Source organism: Podarcis pityusensis (genome assembly GCF_964106645.2).
Source record: "Podarcis pityusensis genome assembly, chromosome: 5".
Lineage (NCBI taxonomy): Eukaryota > Metazoa > Chordata > Lepidosauria > Squamata > Lacertidae > Podarcis > Podarcis pityusensis.
In genome coordinates this window covers 89605411-89629604 of record NC_138032.1, presented here as the reverse complement: position 1 = coordinate 89629604, position 24194 = coordinate 89605411, and the positions used below count along the sequence as shown (strand labels likewise).

General features: G+C 46.1%; 2 protein-coding genes across 2 annotated transcripts in view; both read left to right on the top strand.

Annotated features, from left to right (window-relative positions):
• Window positions 1-51: 51 nt before the first annotated feature.
• Window positions 52-14440, top strand: MTG1 (mitochondrial ribosome associated GTPase 1). Its single transcript, XM_081005803.1, has 11 exons — window positions 52-185; window positions 3083-3157; window positions 4210-4301; window positions 4908-4988; window positions 5238-5294; window positions 6337-6427; window positions 7451-7512; window positions 10036-10132; window positions 11725-11806; window positions 11920-12032; window positions 12799-14440. The coding sequence occupies exons 1-11, from the start codon at window positions 80-82 to the stop codon at window positions 12894-12896; spliced, it is 954 nt and encodes a 317-aa protein (XP_080861929.1). The 5' UTR covers window positions 52-79; the 3' UTR covers window positions 12897-14440.
• Window positions 14441-22407: 7967 nt separating this feature from the next.
• Window positions 22408-24194, top strand: part of CHUK (component of inhibitor of nuclear factor kappa B kinase complex) — a 28697-nt gene continuing 26910 nt past the window's right edge. The window contains exon 1 of the mRNA XM_081005486.1: window positions 22408-22571. Coding sequence (XP_080861612.1) covers window positions 22452-22571 — 120 coding nt within the window. The 5' untranslated portion in view covers window positions 22408-22451. The remainder of the gene's footprint in view (window positions 22572-24194) is intronic.

Genomic DNA, 24194 nt, shown 5'->3' with positions numbered 1-24194 from the left:
AACAAAACCGGGCCTCTCTACCGGAAGTGCGTATAGCCGCCTGACAGGCAGTTACCGAGATAGGCCGAGAGAGGCAGACATGCGACTCACGGCTCTCTTGCGGGCGCCGCTCCGAGGCTGGCGGGAGCGGTTCGACTACGGCGGCCGGGATGTGGCACACTGGTTCCCCGGGCACATGGCGAGAGGCACGTTGGGCCGGTGACCACTCGGGTGCGGAGCGGGGGGGGGGGAGTAGCGCGCAGGCCGGACTTCCGGTAGAAACCAGGGCCGTGGTCTCTCTAGGCCGAGGCGTCTCTGTGGCGTGGCCTCTCTAGGCCGAGGCGTCTCTGTGGCTTGGCTCAAGCCCTTCTGAGCCAGGAGGGCTTGTTTGCTTGAATATTTGTTTAGTCGTTTAGTCGCGTCCGACTCTTTGTGACCCCCTGGACCAGAGCACGCCAGGCACTTCCGTCTTCCACTGCCTCCCGCAGTTTGGTCAAACTCATGCTGGTAGCTTCGAGAACACTATCCAACCATCTCGTCCTCTGTAGTCCCCTTCTCCTTGTGCCCTCCATCTTTCCCAGCATCAGGGTCTTTTCCAGGGAGTCTTCTCTTCTCATGAGGTGGCCAAAGTATTGGAGCCTCAGCTTCAGGATCTGTCCTTCCAGTGAGCACTCAAGGCTGATTTCCTTCAGAATGGAGAGGTTTGATCTTCTTGCAGTCCATGGGACTCTCAAGAGTCTCCTCCAACACCATAATTCAAAAGCATCAATTCTTCGGCGATCAGCCTTCTTTATGGTCCAGCTCTCACTTCCATACATCACTACTGGGAAAACCATAGCTTTAACTATACGGACCTTTGTTGGCAAGGTAATGTCTCTGCTTTTTAAGATGCTGTCTAGGTTTGTCATCGCTTTTCTCCCAAGAAGCGGGAGTCTTTTAATTTCCCGGCTGCTGTCACCATCTGCAGTGATCATGGAGCCCAGGAAAGTCAAATCTCTCACTGCCTCCATTTCTTCCCCTTCTATTTGCCAGGAGGTGATGGGACCAGTGGCCATGAACTTCGTTTTTTTGATGTTGAGCTTCAGACCATATTTTGCGCTCTCCTCTTTCACCCTCATTAAAAGGTTCTTTAATTCCTCCTCACTTTCTGCCATCGATGTTGTGTCATCTGCATATCTGAGATTGTTGATATTTCTTCCGGCAATCTTAATTCCGGCTAGGGATTCATCCAGCCCAGCCTTTCGCATGATGAATTCTGCATATAAGTTAAATAAGCAGGGAGACATTTGTTCGTTTATTTGGTTAAAAAAGCAAAACCCTCTTTTCCTGCTATAAAAGCTCCCAGGCCGGCTTACATGAAATCAGAACAAGACACTCCCAGACTGCAGGCTTAAAATCTAAAATCACATGCGCACGTGCACAGCACACAAGGAAAAAAGGGAGGAGGAGGGAAGAGGAAAATCAAAATCCACTGACAGCTGTTCCTTCGTGGACAAAGTTCAGGAGCAGGAGGTGCCTGGTGGAGCTGGGCCCTCCAGAGAAGTTGATGGAGTGAGCCTCCTGCTTATTGTTTCCCCCAGTTTTGTTTTTGACTCCCAGGGAGTCTGGTGGAACAGTTGCCCCCAGGGTGATAGCCGAAGGGGAGAGGAGGTGGCCTGGCCTGTGACAACAGAGCTGATGGGGTGAGCTCTGCTCTCCTGCTGCTGGAATGGTACTTTTCCCTGCACATCTTCTTGCCTTCACATTTTTATTAATTTTGAAGAATTGGGATATAAGCATAACATTATCCAAACAGTTGGTTCCACCCCTCTCCTAGAACTATATGCATAGTTGGTGGGCATCAGTCATCAGAGTGTTCATTTGGATATGTCTTATATTAGCAAAATCGTCCATATCACTTGTATCGTTCGGGGGTGTGACATAGCTGTCAACTTTCAGATTTGAAAGTAAGGGGTCAGCAGCCTCAATAATAATAATAATAATAATTTTTTATTTATACCCCGCCCTCCCCAGCCAAGGCCGGGCTCAGAGAGGCTTACAAGCAATAATAAAAACAAGTTGGATGATTACAACTTAAAAACAAAATTAAAATAAGGGATCAGCAGCCTCACCTGTCCCAGGGACCGTCTACGGGATATCTAACAATCCGGAATAGCAGCAGGAAACGGGAATTTCCCGCAAAAAAGGGAAGGTTGACAGCTATGGGGTGTGATCTCTTAGCTTCTCAGTTAAAGCAATTGTCCATTATATGATATGTACATGATCAAGTTTTCCCCATTTTTTAATTTGCTGTGAGCAGTTGTGCCGTTACCAAAAGAAAAGTGATAAGTTCCTTGTGCAATAATTTAATCTGAATATCTTTTTAAATTGTTAAGAAACCTTGGAATGGGTTGTATTGTACACCCTGACTTGTAATTTTGCTTATTTCTGCAAATACCCTTTGCCAAAACAGTTGCACTAATTCACATGTCCACTGCATATGAAAAATCATGCCGATTACCTTCCACCCTCTCCAGCATGCTGCAGAGGATGTTTTGTCTATATATCTGAGTATTAAAGGTAAAGGGACCCCTGACCATTAGGTCCAGTCGTGACCGACTCTGGGGTTGCGCGCTCATCTCGCTCTATAGGCCGAGGGAGCCGGCGTTTGTCCACAAACAGCTTCCGGGTCATGTGGCCAGCATGACTAAGCAGCTTCTGGCGAACCAGAGCAGCACACGGAAACGCCGTTTACCTTCCCGCCGGAGCGGTACCTATTTATCTACTTGCACTTTGACGTGCTTTCGAGCTGCTAGGTTGGCAGGAGCAGCGACTGAGCAACGGGAGCTCACCCCGTCACAGGGATTCGAACCGCCGACCTTCTGATCGGCAAGCCCTAGGCTCTGTGGTTTAACCCACAGCGCCACCTGCGTCCCATAGCTGAGTATTACGGGTGTTAAATTCTATCTATATATTAGCTTAAAAGGATTTACTCAAATACTGGTTGATATTGATTTTAGTGGGGGGGGGGGTTGTCCATAGACTATTCCAATCTGCCTCTTCAAATTTGATACCAAAGTCCTTTTCCCAATTTTGTTTAATACTTTGGTGGTTTTTTTTGTAGGGCTGAAGGATATGCAGAAACGTCTGCGAGTGGTCGACTGTTTACTGGAGGTTCACGATGCCCGCATATCCTTTTGTGGGGATCAGCATCCGCACAAGCTACACCCTTTAAAACACATCCTTTCCCTTAGAAAGAATTCCTGGGCACTTCAGTTTTACCCCCTCACAGAGTTAAAAATCTTCATGCAGCTTCACTGTCTGCTGGTTTGTTTCCATTTATAATAGTAATAATTTATTTATTTATTTATTTATTTATTTATTTATTTATTTTTTCTTTCCCCAGCCACTCTGGGCAGCTTTCAACAGAACATTAAAAACAGAATAAAACTTCAAACATTAAAAACTTTCCTAAACAGGGCTGCCTTCAGATGTCTTCTGAAAATCGGATAGTTGTTTATCTCCTTGATATCTGATGGGAAGGCATTTCATCTGGCTGGTTACCACCACCATCATCATTATTATTGCTATTATTATTATTATTATTATTTTTCCACCCCCACCACCGCCATTTCCCCTGAGAACAACTCATGGCGACTTACAGATAAACATAAGAAAAGCTAAGAACGTAGGAAAATAATAATAAAAAACAATTAAACATTTATAGAATTAAAGCTATAGGTAGATGGATAGACGTTTATATAAAAATGAAACCATACAAGTATGTAATTGCAGTAAAAACAGCACTGCAGCAACCTTTTCATTAAAAGCAGTCAGTTCCCAAAAGTCTGTTTGAACAAGAAAATCTTCATCTTTTAAAATTAATGGAATATGCAAAAATGGCGAAACTCGCCAGAAGAATAAGAAATCAAGAAGAGAGACTTTTTAAAACAGAATGGGGGGGGAATTATTGATTATTTGAGGACATATTGTAAACAGTATGATTTATATAAACATGGGCAGTAAGAGATAACTAAGGAAAGGATAAGGGGGAAATGTATAAATATATTTGAATTGTATATGCAGTAATAAAAGGATATGAAATAAGTAACTGCAGAAGGGAGAGGGGAGGGAGGTCAAGCAGAAGGTAAGTTAGATTTTTAAAGATTTTTGTTTTTCTAAATGTATACTGCTGCTGCTGCTTTTCTCATCTCTTTTTGGCTCCTTAGCACATGCACATTCCACTCTCAGGCCGGAACCCTCAGTTGCAGGAAGCCTTAGGTATCCGCCCACACTTCTTATTGTTGAACAAAATGGATCTGGCAGACCTAACCCACAAACAGGTAAGACCCAAGTAGGTTCTTTCTGCATTTGTCACTTTCGACAAGCCCACAAACAAATTCACAGGCTGAGAAACAGCAGCATGAGTTTTCCAACTGGGCATCTTGGAACTTATTTTTAATGTAAATTGTCTTGGGATTTCTTCTGAATCATGAGGCAAGACAGAAATAAAATTTGTATTTTCTCTGGCCCTTCTTGCTGTCTCATGCTGACTGAGGTTCAGCAAGTGAGGACTGGAGAAAAGGCTTTCTCCATCAGAGAGCCCGGTCTATGAAGTCACCTCCCCAGGCAATTGCAGTTGCATTGAAAGAAGACTTAAAACTGATTTATTCCATTGGACAATTTCTAGCTAAAGGTACATTTCAAAGTTCTTTTTTGGCATGGGTTCTCCCCCTTTCTTTTTCTGTCTCTGCTGTATTGTTTTATACTGTTCCTTCACTGGATTTTAAATTGTTCTGTTCTTTTGAGCTAATTCAAGTTGTCAGCTGCCTTGTATCTACTTTGTGAATAAAGGCGAGATACACGTTCTTTATAAATAAACAGTATAAATAACTCTCATCTTCTTCACGCTCCCCGATTTCATAAATCTCTTCTTTATATGTTTATAGAGGATTCTAGAATGTTTGGAACAGCAAGGTTTTAGGAACGTCCTCTTCACGGATTGCCTGAAAGATGAAAATATCCAAAAGGTACTACTTTGCTGTCAGAGCAAAGTTATATTCTGGTAAGGTAGGTTAGGAGTGGAAATTTTCGATCCTAAAATCTTGCTTGTTAGCGGCTGAAATGGTGAGACCCTGTCTCTTAGCAGATTTATTAAACTTGGGGGATTGAAAAAAAGAGAGAGACACGGACCAGTAGTCCTGTTGATCTCCCTCATTTAGGGGCCAAGAGTAGCCCAACAGTAGTTCCACTGAAACTGCTCTTTTATTTCTTTGCAGATTATTCCCCATGTCACAGAACTGATCAGCAACAGTCCGCGGTACCAGAGGGATGAGGTCAGTTATACTGTATGTTGTATGTAGTCAGTGCTTTTTTTCCTTGAAGAAAAGTGGCCGGCACTGCGTACCGTTGATATTATCATGAGGGGATTCCACCCTTGAATACAGAATATTTAACATGGCATTTTAAAAATGCAATTTATATTCTGGAGCATGCAAGGGGTGGGGAGATACTAGCAATTATTTGCTGAATGATTTCCAATTAGTGAAACCTCTCGATTGAATCCTGAGCATGAAATCCTGAGCTTGCCCTCCTACCGCCTTTCGATATTATTTGGTAGAGTTCTGGGAACAGTTACAGCCTCTGCCCAGAAAACTATCCTCCATCCTGCATTCGCCCCCCCCACTTTCTCCTCCCCCTTTCTTTCCTCCTTTCCCCCCTCCCACCTGAGAAATCACAGGAGGAATTGCTGCTTCTCTCCACCACTGGAGGAGGCAGCCTCAGGTATTCCTTCTCTGCAGCACTGGGAAGCTTTTCCGGGGGAAGTGATGGAAACTGTAACAGGACCCCCCGCCTTCATCCCCACAGGCAGCCACCACTGTCCGCATCTGTGCAGCGTTACACATTTTTAACCCCCCCCCAACAAGTACAGTGGTATCTAGGGTTACATACGCTTCAGGTTACATATGCTTCAGGTTACAGACTCCGCTAACCCAGAAATACTGCTTCAGGTTAAGAACTTTGCTTCAGGTTGAGAACAGAAATTGTGCTCCGGCGGCAGCAGGAGGCCCCATTAGCTAAAGCGGTGCTTCAGGTTAAGAACAGTTTCAGGTTAAGAACTAACCTCTGGAACGAATTAAGTACTTAACCCGAGGTACCACTGTAGCCTGGTGACAGTGGTTCCATTTCTGCAAGCACAAGATAAGGACAGGAGATTAACATCTGCAATCAACTGCTGTGGGGCATGAAGATGGGGTGGGGGATAGGGAGTGGGGCGGCTGAGCTATTGGCCCTTTATTTCTGTGGATGGATATACTTCTGTTGTTGGCTATTTTTGCAAGGCTACAAACCGCTTCTGGCCTTTCTGCTTGGTTCCAGAACGTGGAGAACTGCATCATGGTCATTGGTGTGCCAAATGTGGGGAAATCATCAGTCATCAATTCGCTGAGAAGGGTGCACCTCAGAAAAGGTATGTTTTTGGTCCCCCCCCCCCCAATATTTTTATTAGTTTTTTCACAAACATAAATAAAACTTAATCTTTTACAATCGTCATTTTATGTCATCTTATTTACACTGCGTAAGTTCACGCCCGGACTTCCTTCCTTCCCTGCTTCGGTTTTCTTAGTTTATATCTTCTCTTGCAGATTCTTATTTGCCTTCTATACACATCACAGGATTTATGTTAACCCTGCTACAGTTTTTAGACTTCTACAGTTAATTCTTATATATGCAACAAATTTACTCCACTCTTCTTCAAACTTTGTCCCTTTTTGCCCTCAAATTTTATAAGTCATTTTAACTAATTCTGTATATTCAAAGAGTTTGGTCTTCCACTCCAGCACTGTTGGGGTCTCCTGTAATTCCCACTTTTGAGCCATGAGGATCCTAGCTGTAGCCATAGCATATTGAAATAGTTTACGATCCTCCTTTTTCACCTCCTCCCCTATTATCCCTAATAGAAAAGCCTCCAGTTTTTTAGGAAATGTATACTTAAAAAGTTTCTTCAGTTCATTATATATTAGATCCCAAAACTTTTTCATCTTATCACACACCCACCACATGTGGTAGAGATCCCCATCCTTTAGTTTACATTTCCAACAGGCTTTATTGCTCAATTTATACATTTTTGCCAATTTAACCGGGGTGATATACCACCGGTACATCTTTTTTAGTCAATTTTCTCTTAAGGTGGAGCACGCTGTAAACTTCATACCTTCGTTCCATAATCTTACCCATTTATCGTATTCAATATTGTAACCGAAGTCAACCGCCCACTTTATCATGACTTCTTTTGTTAACTCATCCTTAGGGTATGTTTTGCTCCTTCGGATCGGACCAATAGCGCTGGTACATATGAGCAGATTCCATGGCAACAGTTACGGTCCAAAAAGCCTAGGGACCTATTCTGTTGACAGCTGATCTGTATGTTGCGTGTAACTGCTGATCTCTCCCCCTCCCCTTTCTTTCTCTCTCCCCTCTGCCCAACCCAAAGGGAAAGCCTCCATGGTTGGTGGGACACCAGGCATTACCAGAGCAGTTCTCACCAGAATCCAGGTAATACGACGGGCCTTGCACAAATTGGGAAGTGGCTGGGGGCTGCAGTGCAAGACTCCTTTTCTGGGTATATGAAAGTGAAGGATGTATCACAGATGAATATTCCGTCAGTGATAAATGGCAGTCCTTGGGTAGTGTTGCCGTGAATATGTAGCCTCCCAAAGTGGCAGGGAAAACTTCTGTGCTCACAGAAGCCGGACCTGCAAAATGTGCAGAGGTGGGTTCTATGTCTGGTTAGATTTGTTTCGGATGTAAACATACAAGTCAACAGAGAGCGCCTGTGTTACATCTTCCTATTTGTATGAATTGGGAATGCTTGAGGCAGCTGGTGATAATAATTTAAAATTTTTAGTAGAAAAGCAGCGTGTCATTTTTGTGTACAGTGGTACCTCAGGTTACATACACTTCAGGTTACATACGCTTCAGGTTACAGACTCCGCTAACCCAGAATTAATACCTCAGGTTAAGAACTTTGCTTCAGGATGAGAACAGAAATCGTGCTCCGGCGGCGCAGTGGCAGCAGGAGGCCCCATTAGCTAAAGTGATGCTTCAGGTTAAGCACAGTTTCAGGTTAAGAACGGACCTCCGGAACGAATTAAGTACTTAACCCGAGGTACCACTGTACGGGTCAGCAGGTCAGATTAGTGCCAGGGAGACCCAGATTCAAATCTCCACTTGGCCATGAGATTTACTGAGCTGGCCCCTGGGCAAGTTACTATCTTTCAGCATAACTTATCTCACCGGATGTTGGGAGGATAGAATGGAGCTGGGTGCGAGTTGACCCAGGTACACTGCCCTGAGCTTCTTAGAAGGAAAGCAGAGACATAAAATCAGCAGTAAATAATAAACTTCCTAAAAATACAAAACAGCAGCAGAAAAAAATTACACACCAATAGGCTTTTTAAAGCAATTATATAATTCAGCTTCCAGAAAATCGTCAGGAGTCAGAAACCTTTCAACACCCTAAGAAGACAAAGCCCAAACTACCGTATTTTTCGCCCTATAGGGAAAATGTGTGTGCATCCTATGGGGCGAATGCAGGCTTTCGCTGAAGCCTGGAGAGCGAGAGGGGTCAGTGAGCACCGACCCCTCTCGCTCTCCAGGCTTCAGGAAGCTATCCGGGCTCCCCAGTCTTCTGGATAGCAGCCTGCATCCCAAGCCTGGGGCGCGCTGAGCAGCGTGCCCCGGGCTTCGGGCAGCTCTCCGCAAGCCTGGGGAGCCCGGCGGAAACTCAGCCTGTTCTGGGGGCTGGGGAAGCTCGGGCTTCCCCCGCCCCAGCCCTGCGCCTGGGGGGGGGGAAATAATTATTTTTCTTTATTCCCCCCCCCCCCAAAAAAATAGGTGCGCCCTATGGGCCGGTGCACCCTATAGGGCGAAAAATACAGTATATAGAAAATGTAAATTAGCAAATGCTGGGATGAACAGGACAGACTTTCTCTGGCAGTTGTAGTTGGCATCTGTCTGTTTCAGGGGACAATGGAATGCACCCCCGGGGGTGAAGTCAAACCGCGACAGAATCGCAGCGCCTGCTGTAGCTACAAAGACCAGTAACTCCTAGCTGCTCCTTCCCATGTGGTTTTTGATGCATCAGCAGCACCGAAGTGAGCCCTGGCAGCTAAAAGATAATAGAGAAGACTCCAGGTGGATCTCCCTTGGGGAAAGAATTGCAGTTGGGTCTTAGTTATAGAAGAAAAAAAATCCCTTCCCCTGTAGGGCAGTGGAAGCTGGAGATCCAATGAAGATCTCAGTTGCTGAGATCAGTTACTACAGCTGGTCATTCAGATTGTCTGATCCCAGATTGTTTAGGGATTGATGAGGCAGAAGCAGCACTAGTTTTAATTGTGCTCACCAGCAAGCTTTGAGTCCGTGACAGTTCTTAAGAATTGCTGCAATATTCATACATTGCTGAGCCTCTGGCTGGCTGCTGTGTTCTGAATCAGTTGAAGTTTCCCAAAGCAACTGTATGTGTGTAAACTGTTGTAGTAATCAAGGCTGGATGTTTCTAGAGAATCTGGGTCTTGCCTCAAGCAGGACCCTTCTATTCAGAAGGCTGCACTGGTTCTTGAGCACTGCGAGTGAGCTGGGTAGCCATTTTTTAAGCGTATTCTTTTTTTTTTTTTGAATACATTTTTATTAATTTTAACATACAAATTATAAAACGTACCACACAAATTATTACAAATACACTTTTTTTGGGACTTCCATCAGCACCTCTGATGATCTTCCGTCTTAACCTCTTTTTATGCATTACTTAATTTTATGTTGTCTTTACCTCTCTTAACTTATCATCTCCCTTTTTCCATTTTTACAATATTTCCAACAATACTCCTCACAGAACTTCTTGCAAACCTACAAACGTCGTCTGATCATCACAAATACTTTTCATATAGTTCATAAATTTACTGCAGTCTTCGTTAAATTTCTGGTCCCGCAGGTTTCGAATCCTTCCTGCTAATTTGTCTTTTTAAGCGTATTCTTAGAGCATCATTTCCCAAAATGACGTTAGAGGTCTCCATGTTTCAGGTGAGCGAAAGGCCCATCATGTTCTTGCTGGATACTCCTGGAGTGCTGTCTCCCCAGATTGGGTGTGTGGAAACAGGATTGAAGTTAGCGCTCTGCGGTAAGAGGACTCGGTGCATATATGCTACTTATGTTGTCTGGGTAGGAGAGGCAATTTTATTTTATTTTCATAAAATTGATACGCACCGCTTTTGTAAAACAGCAACTCAAAAGGATTAACAAGAAGAATTCTTGACCTTGCTGCAATGCCCCAGGCAGGGGATGGAAATAGCCACATAGGATCCATTGCCAGGGAACCAGAAAAGTCAACTTTTTTCTTAAAGTCTGAAATGGGAGCAAAATTAATATATTTCAATCTTTTGGGGTGATGAGTGAAATATTTTTTGAAAGAGTTATGTTAAAATGTTATAATTCAGGCTGCTATAACTTTTCTAGCCGACAGACTAAAAAAGAAATCATATTTGTGATAATAGCATTGCTACTTTTGTTTGACTCCACTACTGAACAAAGCAATGCACTTTGGCCCAGATTCCACTAAGGAATTGCACTGGTGGAAGCCAGCAGAAGTCATGCTAGCACAATACGGCTTCCTCCACTCTCATCCCATGTCCCCCAATAGTTCTGGGGGTTCAGGAGACTCCCTCTAGAACAGCGCATAGGGGGAGAAGAGGGTAGGTTGTTCAATAAGGCAAGCAGAATTGCTTGCGCTGACAAAGTGACCATAATACTGTGATGTTGAATTCCTTGTTTTATGCTTGATGTTGCAAACGTACTTTTAAAATTTGCAGAATACAGAGCATTCTTAGGTTTTTGATCCCATCTGGGAATCTGCTGCTACAGCATAATAGCAAGGCACACCCTCCATCATTCCACATTGTTCTGTGAACCAGCCTGAGACCACGAGATATAGAACGGTATAGAAATTCAAATAATAAAACAACAACAAACCTGCAGCTGTGAGGCTTGCTCACAAGTCCAGGGCTGGCTCTTTAAACCATCTTCCTGTATTAGTTCCTCGCCTATGGCTCTGCATATTGCCCTGTGTATCCTGACCCATGAGGGACGCAGGTGGCGCTGTGGATTAAACCACAGAGTCTATGACTTGCCAATCAGAAGGTCAGCAGTTTGAATCCCTGTGATGGGGTGAGCTCCCGTTGCTCAGTCCCAGCTCCTGCCAACCTAGCAGTTCAAAAGCACGTCCAAGTGCAAGTAGATACGGAGCGGGAAGGTAAACGGCGTTTCCGTGCGCTGCTCTGGTTCGCCAGAAGCGGCTTAGTCATGCTGGCCACATGACCCGGAAGTTGTATGCCGGCTCCCTTGGACAGTAAAGCGAGATGAGTGCCACAACCCCAGAGTTGGTCACGACTGGACCTAATGGTCAGGGGTCCCTTTACCTTTACTTATCCTGACCCATACTAACTAAAATGAAGCTTGAAAGGCAGTAGGGCCAAGCAGGGATCACGTGCTCACTTAAACCTCTTTGGAGTCGTGGATTCTGCATTGCTTGGCACCCCAGCCCAACCAGGATTTGGGGGTGTGCTGGATCTTGCCCAAATGAACATCTGCCTCAGCTTGGGCACTAGAGCGCCTTATTGACGATATCTCCAGCTGCTCATTCGCCGTAGGGTGATGCTTGGTGGGTATAGATCGGCCCAACTCTGCCACAAATCCCTCTGGCCATTTTTCACCCAGGAGCAATCAAGGATCACCTGGTGGGTGAGGATGTCATTGCTGATTACCTTCTTTACACACTGAACCAGCGGCAGCAATTCAGGTGAGACAATCCCTTAAATTCCAGGTTGGGGTTGGAAACACTGGGTATGGGAGTCTCCTGGTTTTCTTGTTTTTTAAAAAAGAAACCTCTCCTTTTGTTCCTTGACCATGCAGTTACGTAGAACGTTATGGGCTGGATGGTCCTTCGGATAATGTGGAGAGTGTACTTAAGAGCATCGCTCTGAGCCTGGGCAAGACTCAAAAAATCAAAGTACTGACTGGCACAGGTGAGCCCCGTCCTCCTCTCCCTGCCACCAGCTGTTTAGGCTGTGTTAATGTGTCCGCCTGGAAGTTTTGCAAATTGGGGTGGAAAGAGTTCAGCCTAGAGGTAAAGCACATGTAGAGAAGCACCCAGGGTCCCCTGTGTCCGCTGGCATTTCCTGATGTCCTGTACCTCGGAAGGTGAGGTTTGGTGATCACCTTTGTGTGCTGCTGCTGTTGCTCCCGACATAGTGATGATGGGTGTGGCGTTTGCCTCCTAGGTGGGTCATAAGGGTTAAAATGAGTGTGATATGATTCGCCAGTGGAAACTGATAGGAGGAGTTAGGGTTAGAGGGGGAGTTGTGTGAAAGTCAGTTGAGAGTTGAAGAAGGAGGAGGGAGGTTAAGTCTGGGTTGGTTGAGTTGTGTGGTGAGAGAGTGAGAGGAATTGTTGGGTGGAGTCAGATAGATAGTTGGAATAATCAGTTTGAAGTTGTTAGGAACGCATAGGACAGACAGTTAGGGAGCTAAGTTTAAGAAACTACCGAGGAAAATTAACAGAAACCATAAGCTTGTTCATGCCTATAAATAAACTTGATTATTTGTTAATGTTAACAACTGCCTGGACTCCGTTATTACCCATGAGGAGAAACGGGTTGGTGGCAAAGAAGAAAGCAATCACAGTGGTGGCACAGGGTCAATAGACTGTCAAACGTCTGGGGGCCCTGTGTAATCGCCACAATGGGCACAGACAGTTCTGTAATTCGGTCTTCTCCATCCTTTTGCCCGGCAGGAAATGTGACCGTCAAGGCACCAAACTACAACGCAGCAGCGTCCGAGTTTATCCACGCTTTCCGCAAGGGACTCCTGGGGAAAGTCATGCTTGACTAAGGGCAGCAGTTTCCTAGGCGGTGCTGAAGTTTTCTCCTGGGTCATTCTGGAGGATTCTACCTGGAACAGCAGTGTGCCGTCCTTAAGCCTGGAGCCACTGGCAGGTTGATCTCCTTTGTGGATGCAGTAGCAGAGCCCTGAGATGAGGATGGAGCAGGCAGCAGTGGCCGTAACTGGCTACATTTCTCCCTCTTTTCGTCTTCCCTCACTGCCCCACCTGCCGTTCCTTCTCCAGGCTGCAGCAGTCGGACGAGTTTTTTATTTTGAGAGAGAGGAAAGGCTTTCTTCAGCAGCTGAAGCACAGTGATTGAAAGGAACCTTTTACAGGTTGCGGTGTCTGTGCGAAGAGTTTGTCAGCAAGTTGCACATGCAATAAGCTAACTGATGACCCTGCGTACCCTTGGGAATATTACTTCCGGGGAGCTTTTCACTGCTGCTTGCTGCTTTCCCTGTGCCAGTATGGGGCAGGCAATGATTCTCAGCTTGTCTCTGCTTTCTAAGCAATAACACAAGAGTGCTGCCATTCCACTTTTTTTAAAAAAAGTGATGTAGATCATGTTGATTTTTAACTTGTTTGAACTATATATGTCAGCTGTCTCCAAATGGTGGCTAACAGTGGTTTTAGTAAATGATTTTTAAAGAAATAGTTCCAGTTCAAAGGAGTTATTTCTGCCTCCTGCTGCCTTACTCTCGGCGAGGACTGCAGCTCGCCTTTGTTGCCTCCTGCCTGCTCTTAGAATATATTATTAATATGTGATTTGGCCATGTCTTGGGGCAGATCTGTTGTACAAAGTTGATCTGATGCAAAGGGACATTTTACTCAGGCTGGAAAAATTGGACATAATTCGGGAGTGACTGAGCTGGTTAACTTCTTCCCTTTAGAGTGGTCTGGGCTGTTGATTTGCTTTGCTGTCTCCAGCTTCTTTGCTCTTCTGCTCTCGTCCTTCTTGCTGGAATTTTGTTGACTTCTCCGCTTTATTAGGGGCTGATGTGGATGAGAAAGGAATCTCAACTATTTATTCCCCCAGTCTAGCATGCAAGGATTTTCCATTGTAATGGCTGGGGGCTGCCCTGATGGCACATACTGTTGAAATAAGATGGAAGCATTCAAAAGCAATGCTTGGGAAACAATAGCGTTGGGGCAGACGGGAGGAGATGTTTTAAGGACCTAGCAGTTCACCTGTGAGGCAACATGAGGATTGCTTCCTCGTTGGATTTAATAGAAGAGCAGTCAAGAGTTGAAACTAAATTTTGAAGATGCTCAGGTAGTGAAAAACTGACCTTATCTAACAGTTTTTATATCAAATGTCTGAGACATTTATCAGTGCATTTATCAGGCCCGGATCCTGGTATTGCCCCCCTAATGTATTTCACTGTATTTAGAATAACTTATGCAGGTGTACAGGTAATCTGACAAATAACACGGTAAATTGTCCGAATTATTCTCGTCGTCTGCAGTACTCTGTGATTTGCTTCGTTGCTGTAAAAATAACTACACAGCTTATTGCTCTTAAAATACAAGATTTCAAAACAAACATGAACAAGGATTAATTCTCTTTTTTTATTTTCACATCACCTTTCAAACACGAGAAAAGAGTGTTGAGACACAGTGTCACGAATTGGGCCTCTCCATTTCCCCACATTTTGTATAGGTGAGGGCTACCCATGATTACAAAGTACAGAAGAGGTAATTTTGTAAACATGCTACTTACATGGAAATATCTCGTGTGGAATCTCTCATGAATGAAGCACCCTTTTCGCTCCCACCCCCGAGGCACCGGAGACAGCACACGGTACTTGTTATTTAGCTCCACAGATTTCTTACCGAACGTCATAAAATCAAGGTGAAGGATCTTCACGTTTGACTTATTACAAAAGCTACTGTAAAAAGTTACTTGTCGCACAAAATGTGGTCCAAAGAGTTGGAACTGGACTGATAAGGACTTAGCGTAATGTGCACACACATTTTAAAACTGTTTTCTTTGTGGCGAGCTAAGCGAAAACCTAAAAACAGGAAAATAAATAACGAAGACTGAACTGGTGCCAGTGTTGGCAGTGACTGCTGAGCAGCGGCAGCTTGGAGCTGTGATGGAGAACGTGTGAGAGGCAGCCCGTGTCTCCTAGCCAGGCACAAGTTGTGTCACTATTCATTCTGCTGCAGTTGGCCCCTAAGATTTGGCAGTAAGCATGCTGCCACCATGGAATAAGTTTCCTTTTAAATTTGTAAACTTGGCTTACAAGCTGAAAGAGAGTGGTTTTTATTGGCATTTAAATGGACAAGGAGCCACTGACTTCATTGGGCACCTTAATCCGAAGCGGAGCTCCTGCTATACAGCTAGTTTTAGCTGAAGTTCTTTGAAACTTTTTGTACTGCCTTTTTGTACCAATTCGGACAATCTGTCCATTTTGCCTAGCAGTCTAACTTCTGCTGGTTCTGGAGGTGGGGGGTGGGGAGCAGCCTTAGGCAGAAGTCTTTCTCTGCCTCTGCTACCTGAGATCTCTTTAACTAAAGATTCCAGGGATTGAAGCAGTCACTTTCTACAGTGATACCTTGGTTTAAGCAGCTTAGTTTATGAACAACTTGGATTAAGAATGCCGCAAACACAGAAGTAGGTGTTTTGGTTTGTGAACTTTGCCTTGGAGGCAGAACATGTTCCGCTTCCTGTCGAGTGTGTTCCATTTGTAAATTGAGTCCCCAGCTGCTATAGGAAAGCACGCCTTGGTTTAAGAACACTTTGGTTTAAGAACGGACTTCCGGAACAGATTAAGTGTGTAAACCAAGGTACCACTGTATATGCAAATCATGAGCCCTGCCTCTGAGCTATAGCACTTCCCCTGTGTCCCGCCCCCTCCCGCCATGGATGGCTATAGCTGATCATCCTGAACTTTAATAAAGCCATATTAGTGTAGAGGTGCAAGCAGTTCACACATCTAGTTCATGTACCTCTGTTCCATCTCCAATAGGTGTTTAACCTTCCCTTGTATGCAAGGCAGCTCTCATATTTTGGCTATGGAGAAGATGAATATGGAACGCCAAGAAGAACATAGTATTTGCCCTTCCTGTTCCCTTTCCGTAATAGTGAAAACCACTCTTAGTCTGTACGTTCTGGAAGGGCTACGTATAGGTCTGAAGTTGTTGAGTGTGCCCTGCTTGACGGAAGCTGAATATGCGTACATACAGCTATCTTTTGCACAGGACTTGGGTGGCACTGTGGGTTAAACCACAGAGCCTAGGACTTGCCAATCAGAAGGTTGGTGGTTCGAATCCCCGCGACGGGGTGAGCCCCCGTTGCTCTGTCCCTGCTCCTGCCAACCTAGCAGTTCGAAAGCACGTCAGAATGCAAGTAGATAAATAGGTACCGCTCCGGCGGGAAGGTAAACGGCGTTTCCGTGCGCTGCTCTGGTTTGCCAGAAGCGGCTTAGTCATGCTGGCCACATGACCCGGAAGCTGTACGCCGGCTCCCTTGGCCAGTAAAGCGAGATGAGCACCGCAACCCCAGAGTCGGCCACGACTGGACCTAATGGTCAGGGGTCCCTTTACCTTATCTTTTGCACCTTTTTTTTTTCTTTCTTACAATGACACCTTCTTACTTCAACCATTCCTAGTACTTTAACAGAGCCTGTGCAACTCAATGGTGCAACTCACAGTAAGTTAACACATGAAATAACTCCCATCTGTTTGAAGGGCCCATGGGGTTGGGAGGTAATCGATCGCCCTCGCAAAGAGAGGGCACCGTTCCTTCCTGCATCACAGTAAAGCACCATGCTTAGAAAACCCCTCCTGGGAAATCTGGCAGTAACAGGAGGAATCTGGAAATCTTTTGAGCACCTTTGGAATCAGGCACAGGGCAGGAATTTGGCTAAACCCGGGTGACAACAGCAACTGATATGGCTTTAAACGTGGTGCTGGTCTGAGTGACATGGCTCCCACAGGAATATATCGCTCCCGAGAGACTGGGCACCATAAAAGGGTGGGGAACACGATTTGATACCTTGTGCAAGGAAACCAGATTCAGATAACCCGAATACAGCACCTTTTGGCAAATAGCACATCCAACCCCCCCATTGTAATTCCAGCATTCCTTATAGGAAGCGTCTATGTTCGAGCCCGAATCAGGGAAAGGAACAACCCAGAACAGTTGCTCCACAGTCAAATTGGAGAACATTGGGGAAAGGTTGGGGAGGACAGAGTAAAGGCCCCTCGCAGGCAGTGCCCCCCCCTTAGAGGGTAAAGAATCTGGCCACGCACAGCAGGCAGGCAGGCAGATATGAAAGGTGCCAGGATTCGGCACCCGAGGTCCACGCCCGATAGTTGTAACTGCCCTCGCCGGTGCTGTTGCCAGACTGTGCCTCTGCATATTCCGGGCCGCCCTCGCCAGCGGACCTCATCCTGCCGGCAGCCACGGCCGAGGCCGCTCCTGCAGCCGCGCCACCTGCCGCCGCCGCAGCCGCCACCCGTAGTCCTGAGCTGTAGCGGGTTGAAGATTTTGACCGCCGCGTACTGCCACGGGCGCTACCCCTGGCTGCCCCTCGGGCGCCGCCACGCCCTCCTTTGCAACTGATGCCTTCGAAGAAGACGGCAAGGAGCAGAATGAGAGTCCAGCAGATGGCTGTGTTCCATTTCATCCTCGCGGGAAAGTGGGTCAGGCCTGTAGTGAAACGGAAACGGGCGCATCAGCAGCAATGTTTGAAAAACAGGACACCCAAAGCAGCATGTTTGAATGTGAGGATGCTGCCCTGCCCGAGTCTCCGGTAAATTAATGCTAGAGCCATGTTACAGTGCTACCTCGGGTTACATACGCTTCAGGTTACATACACTTCAGGTTACAGACTCTGCTAACCCAGAAATAGTGTTTCAGGTTAAGAACTTTGCTTCAGGATAAGAACAGAAATTGTGCTCCGGCGGTGCGGTGGCAGCAGGAGGCCCCATTAGCTAAAGCGGTGCTTCAGGTTAAGAACAGTTTCAGGTTAAGAACGGACCTCCGGAACGAATTAAGTACTTAACCCGAGGTACCACTGTACAGTGGTACCTCAGGTTACATACGCTTCAGGTTACAGACTCCGCTAACCCAGAAATAGTGCTTCAGGTTAAGAACTTTGCTTCAGGATGAGAACAGAAATTGTGCTCCAGCTGCGCGGCAGCAGCAGGAGGCCCCATTAGCTAAAGAGGTGCTTCAGGTTAAGAACAGACCTCCAGAATGAATTAAGTACTTAACCCGAGGTTCCACTGTATTTACTTACTGCATTTCTCTGTCACCCAAGAGCCAACGTCCTCTGTCCAGAGCACAAAACATTAGCTAAAACTGCAAAATTTATGTGTGCACAAAATTAAACCTGAAATCTGAAACAGGTTAACTAAAACAGCCGTGACATGAAAGCAAAGCCAGACAGGACAGTAGTGCAAAGGGTCTGAAAAACACTTAAGGCATGTTAAAGACTAAAATGTCTGCCGAGATAAGATGCTTGGCCATGGAGGCAAGGCGATATAGGTGCCAGGCGAAGCTTTGCATCTCTTGCAACCCCTTGCCTCTCCTCCTCCTACAGCACCACTCAAGAGGGGAAAGGCAGCAGGATGTAAACGTGGGCAACCTGATAAAATACACAGCCATCGCTGTGCTAGTACCACTGGTTACCTAAGAAACACGGTCCCTTTGTGCTTAGCCAAAGCAAGAGCGAGCCTGGGGTTCTCTGCGCCACGGAACGTGCGCCTAGGGCGCAATTGCCCGGGGCGGTGTTGGCACACCAGGATCACGCCGGGAAGGCGGCAGGGGCCAAGGCAATGCCCGCGGCCAGGAGAATGAGAGGTGGGGTGGGGGGCAAGGGGGAGAGGGAACCCCAGGGTCAGCGGGCGCCCCTTCACGCGCACCCGGCAAAGGGGAGGCCGCCGTAGCCTCCTCGCCCTGCATGCAAGGATGCCCTTACTGCCGCCCCCACCGGCCGCCAGGGGTGCCAACTTGTAGAAAATATTGGAGGGGGTAGGTAAGCCCCACCCCACATCATTGATCGCACGACGGGGCGCACCCAAACCATTGGATGGGCAATGCCCATTTTTTGCGGCAGGCCCTCCAAATATTTTATGGGGGGCAGCGAAGGGACCTCGGCCCCAGTACGTGCTGCAGCCCCCCAGCCCCACTTATCAGCCCCACTCCCGAGCCCCAACGCCACCCTCCTTCCCCCCACCCCCCACCCCGCTTTGCCGCATCCATGGCAGGGCCAAAGCGCGGCAGGCGTCCGCGCGAGGGGCTGGCTCCGCTTACCGTGCGCCCTTGGCAAGCGGATCCTCCGGATCCCGCGCCGCCCCGCGCGCCTTGCCTGCAGGCAGCACCCGCGGGCGGCGGGGAGGCGAGGATCTGCCGGCTGCCGCGATAGGTAGGGGGTCCCTCCGCCGTCCGGTGGCCCCACGGGGGGAGGCGAACCCGATTCGCACGACGCCTGCAGCCCGAGCCCGCGGGGGGAGCGCACGGACCGGAGCTAGCTGGCGCGCGCGCTCTCTGCCTCTCTCTCTCTCTCTCTCTCTCTCTCTCTCTCTCTCTCTCTCGGCGCGCGCCTCCCGCCGTGCCCACGTTCCCAGTGCACGCATCGCCGCCCCCGCATCTTGTGGCTGGGGGAGGGGGGGCACCAACACGCTCCGGGCACTGCAGCATCGCCACGTTTAAAGCAGAAACGCGTCTCCAGTCAGACCGATGGCAGTGATCAATTGCAATCCCAAAACGGCAGAGTTGGAAGGGGTCCCCAGAGTCATCCAGTCGAGCCTCCTGCAATGCGGGTATCTTTTGTCCAAAGTGGGGCTGGAACCCACGACCCTCAGATGAAGAGTCTCATGCTCTACGGACTGGGCCACCAAATCTCATAGCATAATTAAAATGCAAGGTGAATTTCTGAAGATAAATTCATTCATTCAACAGTGTAAAGAAGTGTTGATGGTGTAAGAATGGATTTACTGAATGGTTTAGTTCATGTAAAAATATGCAGGGATGTACGGTCTGCAAAAGGGACGCAGGTGGCGCTGTGGGTTAAACCACAGAGCCTAGGACTTGCCGATCAGAAGGTCGGCAGTTCAATCCCCGCAACGGGATGAGCTCCTGTTGTTCGGGCCCTGTTCCTGCCAACTTAGCAGTTCGAAAGCATGTCAAAGTGCAAGTAGATAGATAGGTACCACTCCGACGGGAAGGTAAACGGCGTTTCCGTGCGCTGCTCTGGTTCGCCAGAAGCGGCTTAGTCATGCTGGCCACATGACCCGGAAGCTGTATGCCGGCCAGTAAAGCGAGATGAGCGCCGCAACCCCAGAGTTAGTCACGACTGGACCTAATGGTCAGGGGTCCCTTTACCTTTACCTTTACCTTTACCTTTACCTTTACCTTACGGTCTGCAAAATGAACCAAGGAAAGAGAAGAAGAGAAGTCATTGATTTAAGGTTGTCTAAATGACTCTCTTGAAATGTAAATTTTAAAAAAATTAATACAAACTGTATTTTTTAAAAAATGCAAGTTGAGAGCATGGGCGTAGCCAGAATGTATGTTTTTTTGGGGGGGGGGCAGGTTTCATGTTAGGCAGGCAGAACGTCAATTAATTTAGTATTATTACTGATTTACGTGATTTAGGGTGGGGGGACAGCTGCCCCCTGCTATGCCCATGGGTAAGAATGGGCAGGTGGGGAGAGGGTATCCTTCCTGCAGTGCGATGCTACCACTGCTCCCATCACCCTCTGAGAACAATTTTTGCGGCGGTAGTGGACCAATGGGAATTTCATGTCCTGGCTTAATTGTCTTAACTGGGTGAGGCGTGGCAAGGGGGAAAATCCAGACTAAAATATAAAATATTGGCAAAAAATTATAAATCTGAATCAAAGAAGTGTTGGAAATGTAAAAAGAATGTGGTTGTCTTGTAGAAAGGTTAAATCTTCTTGGGAAATGATATATAATGAATTGAAAAGGATGTTTAAAATAATATTTGTAAAAAAACAACAACCAGAAGCTTTTCTTTTCGGAATTATAGGGACAGAATTATACCTAAACTGTACATAAACTTATTCAGCGGCAAGAATGTTACGCACACCAAAATGGAAAGAAGCCAGCAAAGGAAGAATGGATACAAAAACTTATGGAATATGCAGAAATGGCAAAACTTACCGGAAGAATAAGAAATCAAGGCAACAAATGTTTTATGAAAGAATGGAAATGGTTTATTAATTATTTACAGATAAATTGTGAGCAGATAACATCATAAACGAAAATAGAAACAAAAATAAAAAAAATAGAGTGTATACTGTTTCACGGTGGTTGTTGTTTTAACTCACTCAAATCGTGGCACCGTCATGGGGTCTATTTCTGCAGCTGTCCTGCTTAAGACATTTACTTGGGAATAAGCACCAGTTCCTGGAAAAAAACATAATATATTAGAACGGATATTAGTCTTGTAAGCAGGGGCTGGGAGCTGGAATCCAAAAACAGAAGGTCTGGATCAGGGGTCAGCAAACTTTTTCAGCAGGGGGCCGGTCCACTGTCCCTCAGACCTTGAGGGGGCCAGACTATATTTTTTTGGGGTGGGGGAAATGAATGAATTTCTATGCCCCACAAATAACCCAAAGATGCAGTTTAAATAAAAGCACACATTCCACTCATGTGAAAACACCAGGCAGGCCCCACAAATAACCCAGAGATGCATTTTAAATAAAAGGACACATTCTACTCATGTAAAAACACGCTGATTCCCGGACTGTCCACAGGCCGGATTGAGAAGGCGATTGGGCCGGATCCGGCCCCTGGGCCTTAGTTTGCCTACCCTTGCTTTTAAAAAAAATGTTGAGGGGTACTCTTATTTTGACTCAAGAAAATCACCATTTTATATTTCGAATCAGGAAAATAAATACAGAAAATGGACAAAAGTACAAAGATTCACAAAATGTTTAGGGGTATGCGTACCCCCAGAAAAAAGCAGTGTGTGTGTATGTGTGTGTATAATAATAATATTATTGTTGTTATTTTATAATATTATTATAAAATTATTTTATAATATTATTATAAAATTATTTTATAATATTATTATAAAATTATTTTATAATATTATTATAAAATTATTTTATAATATTATTATAAAATTATTTTATAATATTATTATAAAATTATTTTATAATATTATTATAAAATTATTTTATAATATTATTATAAAATTGTGTGTGTGTGTGTGTGTGTGTGTGTGTGATACCGGTAGCCTGCTCGGCTCAGTATTCTACCCAGATAAGATCCCTGCTTGGCAGGGGGGTTGGACTAGATGACCCGGAGGGGTCCCATTCCAACTCAACGATTCTCTTGAAAACGCAGCATGAGGGCAGGAAGAGAGAGATCATTGGTGGAAAGGGAAAGGAGAAGAAAGCTCCGCCCCTTGCCCCTCCCCTCCCCCCCCCCGGTCTCCAGGGAGCGCTTCCCTCCCTCCGCCCACGACGCCGGCGGCCTCTCGGCCTGCCCTCAAGTCTCGCGAGAGCTGGCGCGGTCTCGGCTGTGAGGCGAGCGGCGGGAGTCGGGGGCGGCGCAGGCCGCGCGGAGGGCGGGAGGGAGGATGGAGAGGCCGCCGTCCCTCCGCGGGGGTCCGCCCGGCAGCGCCGCCTGCGAGCCCTGGGAGATGCGGGAGCGGCTCGGCACCGGCGGCTTCGGCAACGTCTCGCTCTACCAGCACCGGGTGGGTTCGCGGGGGCGGGCGAGGGGGGGGGCGGGAGCCGCCTCAGGAGGAGGGCGGGGGGGGGGCGGCGAACGCGAAGCAACTCGGCCCTTTCGTGGCCTTCGGAACTCCCCGCCTCTTGATAGCAAGGCGCGCAGGCGCCTTCCCTGCGCTGTGGCAGTACCGGGTTTACGGATATATAAGCTAAACAAGCTATAGCTTAGGGCCCCACTCTCTTGGGGTGTAGATTTCCAAAATAATAGATACAAAACTAATAAAACCTACATAAAGCAACAGTGTTTTGTGTTGTGTAGGCTCCCATTTGTTATGTGCAAATGGCTTGAGATACCTGTTAGGTCCGTAAATTGCCATATAGCATATATTCAACACGGAAAACAGTGATGACAGTTTGTTGTTGACAAAGGGCAGCTGGAAATATAAAGGGCCCCATTACCTTCAGTAGCTTAGGGCCTCATCAAACCTAAATCTGGCCCTGCGCTGTGGTCTTCTATTATTATTATTATTATTATTATTGTGGTGGTGATGGTCTTGTTGTTGTCGTCGTCTTCTGTTCTTGTTGTTGTTTGTTTATTAAATTTATATACCACCCAATACTTGGAGGTCTCAGAGCGGTTCACAGAACTATATATCTATATATATAAAACTATATATATATATATATAGATATATACACACACACACATATATTCAAAAAGAAAACAGCAACCCAATAACCCGCCCCCAGTATGCCTATAGAGATATAGTATTCTTGTTTGTTTGTTTGTTTATTCAGAAAAGAGAAGGGAAGGGGACCATAATAGTAAGTAAATAGAAAAAGGGGGTGAAGGAGGGTATGGAAAAGTAGATACTGAAAAGAAAAGAAAAAACCCCAAAATGATATAATAATAAAATATAATAATAATAATTTAAAATTTCAAAATGTTGAGGTGGTGAGATCTAAAAGATAAAATGGGATGAAAGGGGGAAAGAAGAAGAAGTAAAGTAAAATATCCCCCACCTTCAGATCACCATCTTCCTGCCCAGTTGAGAAAACAAGGTGTCTGCTTTCGAAGAAGCCAGCCGACCCCCTCAAGCCAATGCAAGAGGTTTTAAGTTTACCCCTGGCACTTCAGCTAAATGCCCTGCTTTGTCATTTTTCCTAAAACTGCTTTGAAGGAGGTGGCTTTCCCTCTCCCCCCCCCCTTTTTTTTCTTCAGCAATCGAGCAGAGCAGCATGCCAAATTTCACAAAATAACGCAAAAAAGTAATAATTAATGTTTGATAATCTATATATAGTTTATTAAATTTGTATACTGCCCTTCCCCTGAAGATCCCAGGGCAGTTCACAACAGAAAAATACAAAGCATTAATGCAAAATACATAAAACCAAAACAAACAAACCAATAATTCCCCTCCCACAAACACACTTAAAAAGTGTAATAAACCTTAAAGAGGTAACTGAGATTAACCTAATATATTACAAAAGGATACACTTATAAACCAGCCTAACAGATTTATGGGGAAATGGGTGGGGTTTGGGTCTTTTTGTTAATGTTTCCGAATGATACATTAACAATACATATTGTTCAGTTTTATGCTGCTTTCAAACCTGCTTTGACATTCGGGAACATTTCTGTATGTTTT

What these genes read in the sequence shown, in the direction of transcription:
- MTG1 (XM_081005803.1), top strand. Translation starts at nt 80, where the DNA reads ATGCGACTCACGGCTCTCTTGCGGGCGCCGCTCCGAGGCTGGCGGGAG. An exon ending in CCCCGGGCACATGGCGAGAG is followed by an intron (nt 186 to 3,082) that starts GCACGTTGGGCC and finishes TTTTTTTTGTAG; the next exon opens with GGCTGAAGGATATGCAGAAA. An exon ending in ATTGAAGTTAGCGCTCTGCG is followed by an intron (nt 10,133 to 11,724) that starts GTAAGAGGACTC and finishes TTTTTCACCCAG; the next exon opens with GAGCAATCAAGGATCACCTG.